General features: G+C 40.7%; 1 protein-coding gene across 1 annotated transcript; it reads left to right on the top strand.

The window, feature by feature from the left end:
• Positions 1-8,848: 8,848 nt before the first annotated feature.
• On the top strand, positions 8,849-10,198 carry LOC111894850 (uncharacterized). The gene has a single exon (XM_023890945.1). It carries the CDS (start codon positions 8,849-8,851, stop codon positions 10,196-10,198), a length of 1,350 nt encoding a protein of 449 aa, XP_023746713.1.
• The last annotated feature ends 726 nt before the right edge of the window (positions 10,199-10,924 follow it).

Here is a 10,924-nt window from a genome sequence, read left to right as displayed (position 1 = left end):
CCAGTATACCACTACTACAACATCCTATCATATAAGGTTATATACATTGGTCTAGCAGATCACTATAACAAATGCATCATCAAGATTCAAGCTTTATATCTCCCAAAGAAAGATCAAGGTGAACAAGTTCTATATCTACAATCTCAAATGCAACCAACAATTCTCTAATGATCTTCTTCTTCTCTAAGATGCACCATGAACACTCCAAAGCATTTAAAAACACATTCTTTTACTCACAAGGATCAAACTAGGGTTAAGGTTTCAAGGGAGGATGTTGGAGAGGTGGAGGCTGAGAATGGAAAGAGTTTGTGAAAGTTAAGTAGCTTAAATAGGGCTCAAAACCCTGAAATTAGGGTTTGGGTTCTGATCGCGTACACCTAGCGACTCCTGATACGCCCAACGTAGCAAGTTGAATCTTCGCGATCATACTTGCCTAGTACGCCCATCATACACCTGTTCGCCCAACGTACTAGGTTAAACCCAAACCCTCAAACCAAGGCTTTGATACCAACTTGTAACGCCCCAAATTACAACCCAAAATTTTCGATTAAAACTTTAAGTATTTATTTAAATCACAAGTGCAATATCTTAAAACATTTATCAGAGTAACATTAAAAGTTATCAAGTACACAAGCCCCACATTGATGCGATGTAATCTAGCCCTGTCCCTCCTTAAATATAAGAAAAGATGAAACAAGTAAACCAAAAATTGTAAGCACAAAGCTTAGTGAGTTCCCCAAAATACAACATACATCACAACACAAATAGACAGCTATGGGTTATTAGCAACCCTGGGGACTATCACCAGTCCCAGAGGCTAACAGCACGCCTGGTGGGTTATCAGCAACCCTGGAGACTATCCACAGTCTCAATCACATATAAATAACATAACATAATAATAACAGTTAGACCCATCTGGTCATCACAAATATAGCTATTCTACCACATAGGCACATACAAACATGCGAGAGTCACAAAGACGGCTAGCATCCTACATACATAATTTAGTGAGCCAGCATTGGTGCCTTCAACTCACGAGCACTGAGAGAAGACTCACCTGAATGGAAGAACCCTGAAACACTACGACACGATCCCTTCTCTGCATTGCTTGCACCCGCAAATCCACTAATACCATAACCAGATAAAATCTTAATTAATAGCCCAAAACCCTCAAATTTGACCCAAGGTCAAACTTGGTAAAAAAGTCAACGGTCAACGGAAGTTAAAGTCAACAAGTCAAACTTCAGGCTAAGTACGCCTAGCGTACTTGGCTCGTACGCATGGCATACTCACCGTCCAGAATCGGGAACCCATACGAGTACGTGCAACGTACTCGAAGGTACGCCCGATGTACTCGGCCAAATGACATTTTTCCATTAAATGCTTAATCTCTTAAGTCCTTTCATTCAACACCCAGATCTAGTCCCACAACATCATTCTAAGTCATAAAGTTTCCACCTTTATGACTTTCCATGTCTAGAAAAGGTGCAAAAGCTAAAAACTTAACTTATTAATCCATTAAGATATCATGGCACTTTCATGGAAGGTATAGAAGGATCAAGATCACATTTTATGGATCTAAAAAGCTCCATAATGGATAAAGTTTTCTATTTTATCCATTAGAATGGTCCACACCACCAAGATTTAGCCTTTAAGCATCAAATGGGACCAAAAGTGCATCTTTTTCAACTTAATCCATTAAGTCCAAGTCTCCAACCTTCATATCTGAATTACAATGATGATTAGATGGATAAAGGTGGAAACTTTATCCATAACAAGGTCACAAACTTTCAAGATCTAAACTTTATGCACTAAAATGTCCAAAAGCTCATAACACCCAAAACTAGCTAGATCTAACAAATGCATCATCAAGATTCAAACTTTATATCTCTAGAAGATAAATCAATGTGAAAAGAGTCTAGATCTACAAGCTCCAATGCAACAAACACTTCTCCAAGAAGTTCCTTATTCTCCAAGGTGAACCATGCATACTCCAAAGCATTCGAAAACACATTCTTTTAGCTCACAAGGCTCAACTAGGGTTAGGGTTTCATGGAAGAGGTGTTGGAGAGGTGGAGGCTGAGAATGGAATGGTTTTAGGAGTTAAGGAGCTTAAATAGGGCTCAAACCACAAAAATAGGGTTTGGGCACTGATTGTGTACACCCATCATACTCCTGGTATGCCCAACGTACTCAAGATTCCCTTAATACGCCCAACGTACACCTCCTTGTACGCCCAACATACTCAGCTTGGTCTAAAACCTCCCAAACTTCAAACAATCATAACTTCTTCGTTTCAACTCCGATGTCGATGATCTTTATATCCATGAAAATGTATTGAGGAGCTCTACAACCCTATATAATTAATGTTGACTTAAAACACATCGAACTAGAATCTCTAATTCATAAAAGAAGTCTAAAAAACTACTTACCATTTCACCTTTTGTGTAACACACATAAAAATGGCTCCAATTTAAAACATTTTAATTCATCCAAAAGCCATTAAGTTATTACAATTTGTTTTCAAAAGAGTTTAAACATCAGAGTATCCCCAGAACCAAATCACAAAATCATGAAGTATGAGGAGCGGTACGATCACACCTTCGCCTTGCCACGATCTCCTGAAGTACCTGAAACCAAAACACTACAACCGTAAGCCCGAAAGCTTAGTGAGTTACCCCCAAAATACCAACCATACTCATATCATATCACAATACAGAACAACCATGCATATCAAGTCTACAGTGTGACTGGTCCGCCCGCACTGGGCCTTCAATCCACCTGGTCCACTCTCTGAGTCTACAGTATGACTGGTCCGCCCGCACCAGGCCTTCAGTCGGTCTGGTCCTCTCTCCGAGCCTCGGCATGTCTGGACCACCCTCTTGGGGCCTTCAACGTATCCGGACTGCTCGTTGGGCCTTCGGTCTATCCGGTCCGCCCTGGGTATGTTGGCCTACAACACAAAGTAGGACCCGCCTCAACCCAACCCCAGCCAAACGACCATGTGCACATAAAATAGTTAATCACATAAAAATCCTCAGCCAAACAACGAATCTATCAGATCATGCAGCATAGCAACATCCTAACCAGGATACTGACCTAACCGGTCACTAACATAACATTACCCTACATACCAGGATACCGACCTTAACCACGTCACTAACATAACACCATCCTCAAACCATGATGCAGATCTAGAAACTCAACAATATATCAAACAAATACCTGGATTCCCATCCGATTAAGGGTCGGCCTTGGTGCCGTAGACCCTGTTGATATAGTGAGGATAATTCACCTTGCAACTGCTGAACCGAACCACGAAAGCACTGACCTGAAGCACTGCTCCAAACTCCAATACCTAATGCCATCAATGGACCATGACATAAATATCCAAAATACCATAACACCCCTGAAGGTCAAACAGGTCAAAGTCAAAGTCCTGGCCAACGTCAACCTTCCTGATTGACTCTACTTGCCGAGTCATCCCGTAGACTCGCTGAGTTCTCATACTCAGAAAACTCTCATAGCACGACTTAACTCGCCGAGTCGCCCCAAGACTCGTCGAGTCCAACGATCTCTGAGTCCCATCCTGTCCAACTCACTGAATCGCCAACCGACTCACTAATCCAAGGATTTAACCAAAAGAGGTTGGGGTTCTGCGACCTGACTCGCCGAGTCCAAGAACAGACTCGTTGAGTCCACGACAATCTTCAACAGACTCACCGAGTTGTTTTTCCAACTCGTCAAGTCCATGCCCATCTTCATATGACTCGCCGAGTCCACCCATGCGACTCGCCGGGTCTATTCAGTCCTTTATCCATACAAAGGCTTTTCGAGCCATGCAGGGGCTCCAAACTGTAGATCTATTCTTCTAGGGCCTAACCCCCACATAAAGTGGAAAACTTTACGTGAAACCAAGGAGTTAAAGGTCCAAATCACTCTAGGGCTAGGATCTAAGACAAAGGGGCTTCACCAACAACTCAATGACTGATGCTTTATGACTTTCTGGACCAACACAAGTCTAGATCTGAAGTAGCAACCTCAGATCTAAACTCCAAACCCGAAATTGATCTTAATCATACCAAAATGGCCCCAAATCTCATTCTAGAAAAGATCTAGAAGCAAAAAAGGAAAGGTAACAACTTATTACCTCCAAGATGTGCCCAAATTTCAGTAGATTCTAGATCTACACTACTTTCTTGATGCAAGCCCTTTTGATCCTCAAGTTTCTTCCACTAGAACACCTTTCAAAGCTTCAATCTCCCTCCAATGGCCTTACACACACGAGCTAGGGTCTTCTGTCTCTCAAGGGCAATAAGGAGGCTGAGAGAAGGACATAAAGTCCTTTAAATAGGGTGCAAACCCTAAGATTAGGATTTTTCTCATTCCAGCACCAACTCGTCAAGTCCAGCTTCCGACTAGGCGAGTTGGTCACTTAATTCGCGACCCAAAACCCGCTCCGACTCGGTGAGTAAGCATACCTACTCGTCGGGTCCCTTCTTCAAAATTACACTTTAAACCCTTAAATTATACTTCTGAAATTTGGGATGTTACAGTTTGAATCTAATTCACAAATCGGACTCTTAGATCATACAATCTACATTACCCACATCCAAATGGGTTTAAACCTCTCGTTACCAAATCCTGAAGCCTTGTGATACTTGATCTTCGGGTCATGGTCCCGAATTATGAAATAACCCGAAACACGGTGTTCCATACGACAACAACATCCTCAATGAGAGAAGCATATCGCTCATCAAAAGTCTCAATCAGTGTGGTCTTGATAGACCCAAACATCTCTAAAATAGCCTTTGTGATTGCTGCTGCCACCTCCATGGAAAAAATTCTTCAGATCTCAGCATCGATGGCACTCAGTCTCTCGTGGTCGCTGGAGCCTAAACCTTGGTTAACCACCATACTAAAACACATAAGAAAAACTATCAGAAACCAGGATAAAATGCATATACCGACACCCACACACTCCTACAAGCCCTTTAGTTCCTTGAGGGTACTCCTCGAGCCGTATACGGATCCAGTGTTTCTAGTAGTATGGGCCCAATACTACCTTCCACACTAACCTGTATTTGTCTCGAGTCGTCCCCTCATGAACCTAAGGACTCTGCCTCCTCAAATTAGTTATGGACTTGCCCTTCTGGTTCCTTAGAACCACAACTAAGCATCTAGACACTGACTCTAGATTGCTCCCATCACTGCTCTGTCTCACAAGATCTCCGCTTTCCTCGTTACTTGCTTCGTGTATACCAATTGTACATAATACGAGACTCAATAGACATTCGAATAAATGATCCTACCTTAAATCCACAACCAAACAAGGAACAGAAAGAAAAGCTAAATCAGGCATTCTGAGGCTATAAAATCTTAACTATGTAGAATTATGTAGCATACACTAAGAAAATAGTAAAGACAGATTCAATCTCATAAGAATGAACTCCTAGGCTAAGACATCACAAATCAGGCAACATTACCACACTATTCCTATAAGATTCCTTAGCTCATCACTAACTAGCATGCAATTCATTAGCTCATCATATATATATATATATATATATATATATATATATATATATATATATATATATATATATATGCTCTACACTACTCATAATACTAATTGAGGTATTCTGGGAAACTGCCGCTCGAGCATTGATCGATTGTACACACTACTTCTCTAGGTTTTTTCTTGTAAAAGTCTTCATTTCTTTGGTGAGTTCTTCAAAAAATTTCAGATCCATAGTTTGAGTTTGGAATCACCCAAAGGTTCCAAATCCCTCGAACCAGGGCTCTGATACTGATAGGTGCATTTTATGCACCTATTTTGCATGTTTATTTCCGTCTTTTTATAGCATTCTACTTCATAATTCTTGCATTTAGTTGATTATTAGGGTACTTGCATATTTCATTAAGAATTTCTGGTACTTCACTATTTTTGATTTATTTTGCAGGCATTATGGAGCATGGAACGTGGAGCTTGGATGCATGGAGCTTGGATTCTTGGAGCTTTGGAGCATGCAAAGAAGATGAACCGGTCATTCCATGGAGGAAAGCATGAAGACATAACCCGAGTCATTGTTGCATTATCATCATAGCAAAGGATTACGTTTGAAACGCGATTCTTGTCACTTTGACACGGGTCGTTTTGTCCTTTATCATCTCATATTTGAGCAACATGACGCGTGGTGAAGCTAGACTGAAGATGGAGCCAACAGTGAAGACTTTTTAGAATTTTAGCAAAAAGCATGGGCCATGCCAAAAACACATGGTCAAGACAAATGGCCATGCCAAAAACACAGGGCAAAAGGCATGGCCATGCTAAAAACGCATGGCCTTATGGCAAGTCACGTGAACTTTAATAAAAGAGGAGGAGACGTCATTTTGAAGGACATAACGGTTTTGGGAGCAGTTTCTGGCGATCTAGGGCGATTTTGGGAGAATTCTTGGAGATTTTGAGGAGACTTAATCATTGCAAACATTTTGATTTCATTTTTTTAAGCATTAAACATTTCAATTCCATCATTTTTCTTGTTTGATTTGTTCTTAGCCATGTATGGCTAAGAAACCCTAGTTTCTAGTTCTTGTTCAAAACATGTTGATTGCTTGACTTGAAGCATATGATTTGATGTTTGATTTGTGATTCTATTCTAGTGATTATGTTTTTGTTTAAACTAGAATCCTTGAATTTGATTTGTGTTTGATTGGCCACTTTCATGAATTGAATTTTTGTGTAGTTAATTAACTTTTAGGGAACCTAATCGTTCTGTTGAGTCAATAATTTTTCTTATTGTAAAACATATATCACATGTTTTCACACTTCCGAGCGTATGAGAAGAAATGAACATTGTTGGGAAGCTTGTACAAAACTTAATGCAGTTTTTCAATACAATCTAAGAGCGTGTTTAGGTTGAATTAGTAAGGCTAGGTCTAATCAAAGAGCGTGTTTTGGTTAGATAATGTGGCAAGCGAGAGTTATTAGAGCGTGTTAATATCTTTTAGTACCAACATAGAATAGCAATCTTGAATTACATCAAGTCATAATCAAGTTGAACAACAACATTGAGAACTAGAATTAGAACCATTCAATCAATTTGTTTACAAATCTATTTCATTTTGTGTATGCTTTTAAAGTAGATTGTTATTTAGTTATTTACTTTTGCAAACAAACCCCCTTTGTGACCAAAGTACCTTGTGCAAAAAGGTATAGACTTTTGTCCCGTGTCTCTGTGGTTCGACCCTGCTTGCCTTGTACTACTTTTTAGTGCCTTAAAGTAGTGTATTTGGAGTCTATTGTATCCCTTTATTTGTTGGTTCTGACACGCCTAACAAATTGGTGTCGTTGCCGGGGACACGGTGTTACTAATTGTTTATGCCTAGATCTTTTCGTACAGGTACACCACTGCCAATTGACTCAGAGATAGAGAAGACTGCAAAGAAGTTAAGGAAGCAAGCCAAGCTTCGTAAGAGGCAACCAGTTTCCGGTACTTCTTCATCATCCAATCCCCCGGTCATTAACATTTAGGAGGATATTCCCCTCTCAAGTGTGTCCGCATCCGAAATAGAAAGTCCATCACCTTCACCTCAACCATCCTCATCCATAAATACCACTCCACCCTCTTCACCTACTCATTACAGCCTAAACACTACACCCACAGAAACTTCAACCACTACTCATACCATGGGAGACAACCATAGAGGGAATCCACCTCCAAATCCACCACCCGAACAAACCCTTCGCCAATGGGCGAGGCAAGAGATTACTCAACAACCTCTTTGCATCACCTATCCGGCAGCCACAAACCTTGAATTGAAATCCGGTCTCATTCACTTACTCCCAACCTTTAGAGGCTTAGAAAATGAAGATCCCCACAAGTTCCTCACGGAGTTCCATGTTGTGTGTGTTGGCATGAAACCACACAATTTCACTGAAGACCAAATCAAGCTTAGGGCATTCCCCTTCGCAGTGCAAGACTCAGCAAAAGATTGGCTTTATGACCTTCCACCGGGGACGGTCAACACATGGGTAGATCTTGCACGCCTCTTCTTAGACAAATACTTCCCAGAAATGAAAGCCTCAGCCCTAAGAAGAGAGATAATTAGGATCAAACAACACAAGAGAGAAGCCTTTCATACATATTGGGAGAGGTTCAAAAAACTTTGTGCACATTGCCCAAAGCATGGTATTAGTGAGTATCAAATCCTTCAATACTTCATTAAAGGCATGACTCCTTGGGAAAGAAGACTTCTTAATGCTTCAAGTGGAGGATCTTTGACTGATAAGACCCCAACGGAGATTCGGGATCTCATAAAAAACATGGCGGAGGATTCAAAGCATACTAGTCAAGATGAAGATTGGTACACAGATGCACCTCAAGGTGTAAAAGAGGTGCACGCTCCTTAAATTGAAGCTCAACTATCCGAGTTGACTAAGATGGTAATGATTCTTGCTAAGGACAAAGGTGTGCAATCCACACCCCGTCCCTGTGGCATTTGCACTCAAGTGGGACACCCGACTGATATGTGTCCTCAATTGCAAGAAGAAGCAAATGTTATAGGAGGCTATTCTGGGCATAATCAAAGAACTTATGATCAGCCCCGGGGAAATCAAGGGTGGAACAACAACCAAAACATGAACTATCGAAAAAGACCACCACCCCATTACCAAGCAAGGCCTCCATTCCCACAACAAAGTTACCAACCGAGGCAACAACAACCTCCTCCTCAACAAGTCAGATCCTCAAGTATGTCCTTAGAAGACATAGTCAAAAGCCTTGCCACCAGCACCCAAAGTTTTTAGAAAGAGACCAAAGCAAGCATCAAGAATCTTGAGCAACAAATGGCACAACTTGCTCAATCGGTGAGCAAGATGGAGAATCAAGGAAAGCTACCTCCTCAAACTGAAAAGAACCCAAAGCATAATGCTTGTGTAATTAGCTTGAGGAGTGGAAAGAAATATGACGGCTCAAAGATGCCCAAAGAAGAAGAAGAAGAGGAGTTGGTGATAGAAGAACCACTAAAGAAGGATGAAAAGAAAGAAGAAATGGTGGAGAAAAAGAAGCCGGAAGAGAAAGAAGCAAAGATCACACCACTACCTTTTCCATCAAGATTGAGAAGCAACAAAAAAGAGAGAGAAGATAGTGAAATCATGGCAATGTTCCGGAAAGTTGAAGTCAACATCCCTCTCTTAGATGCAATCAAACAGGTACCTAGATATGCTAAGTTCCTTAAGGAACTTTGCACATCTAAAAAGAAGCTGCGAGGTAATGAGATAGTGAAAGTAAGTGAAAATGTGTCTGCAACTTTGCAGAAAAGGATGCCCCCAAAGTGCAAGGATCCAGGTGTTTTTACCGTTCCTTGCAAATTGGGAAACTTGTATGTCCCCCGTGCTATGTTAGATTTAGGTGCTTCAATTAATGTTTTACCATACTCTTTTTATAAATCTATTGGCATAGGCACTTTAACAAAAACAGGGGTGATCATCCAACTTGCAGATCGTTCTATAGTACACCCAAAAGGTGTATTAGAGGATGTTTTGGTGCAAGTTAATGAACTTGTCTTTCATGCAGATTTTTATGTGCTTGATATGGGAGATGATGACCATCCATCTTCGAGTTCCATACTTTTAGGTAGACCATTCTTGAAAACAGCAAGAACAAAAATTGATGTCTACGATGGTACATTGTCCATGGAATTCGATGGGGATGTCATCAACTTCAATATCTATGAAGCAATGAGGTACCCAAGTGATGTTCATTGCATAAATTTTGTTGATATAATCCAACCTTTGACTGAAAAGTGCTTTGAGTTGACTAACCATGATTTGTTGGAGTTAGTTTTGAGCAGGAATTTTGATAACAATTCAGTCAAAGAGATTGCAGAAAATTTCAAGTTAGATGAAGAGTTGCTGGAAATTGTGGAAAGCATGGAAGAAAAGAAGAAAATGAGGTATGAAAATAGCAATGTGAAATTGCCCATTTCTAACACAAAACTTCTTCCTTCCGTTGTGCAGGCACCTAAGCTAGAGTTGAAGACTCTTCCAGATCATTTGAAATATGCGTACCTTGGGGAAGAGAAGACTTTGCCTGTCATTATCTCTAACAAGCTGTCCATTGTAGAAGAAGATGAGTTGGTGACTTTGCTAAAAAAAAGTATCAGAAAGCTATTGGGTGGACAATTGCGGACATAAAAGGTTTGAGCCCTTCCTTGTGCATGCATAAGATCCTCATGGAGGAGGACTTCAAACCAACTCGAGAGGCACAGAGAATACTGAATCCACCCATGATGGAGGTGGTAAAGAAAGAAATCATGAAGCTTTTGGATGCAGGTATGATTTACCCTATCTCAGATAGTAAATGGGTGAGCCCCGTTCAGGTAGTCCCAAAAAAAGTCGGGGTCACAGTTGTCAAGAATTCTGAGGGAGATTTGGTGCCAACCCGTGTGCAAAACGGGTGGAGGGTTTGTATTGACTATAGAAAGTTAAATGCCTCAACGAGAAAAGACCATTTTCCCTTGCCATTTATTGACCAAATGCTAGAGAGATTGGCGGGTAAATCTCATTACTGTTGCTTGGATGGTTTCTCGGGTTTTCATCAAATTCCGGTAGCCCTGGAAGACCAAGAGAAAACCACATTCACTTGTCCCTTTGGCACATTCGCCTATAGGTGTATGCCTTTTGGTCTATGCAATGCACCTGCAACATTTTAGAGATGCATGGTGAGCATTTTTTCTAAATATGTTGAAAACATCATTAAAGTTTTCATGGATGACTTCATAGTCTATGGAAACTCCTTTGAGGAATGTTTGAGGAATCTAACAAAAATTTTGCAAAGGTGCATTGACACAGATCTTGTGCTTAACTATGAAAAATGTCATTTCATGGTGGACAAAGGATTGATTCTTGGTCATATTGTGT

The sequence above is a fragment of the Lactuca sativa genome, chromosome 1 (assembly GCF_002870075.4).
Source record: "Lactuca sativa cultivar Salinas chromosome 1, Lsat_Salinas_v11, whole genome shotgun sequence".
NCBI classification, from domain to species: Eukaryota; Viridiplantae; Streptophyta; class Magnoliopsida; order Asterales; family Asteraceae; genus Lactuca; species Lactuca sativa.
This window is presented reverse-complemented; position numbering and strand designations above follow the sequence as displayed.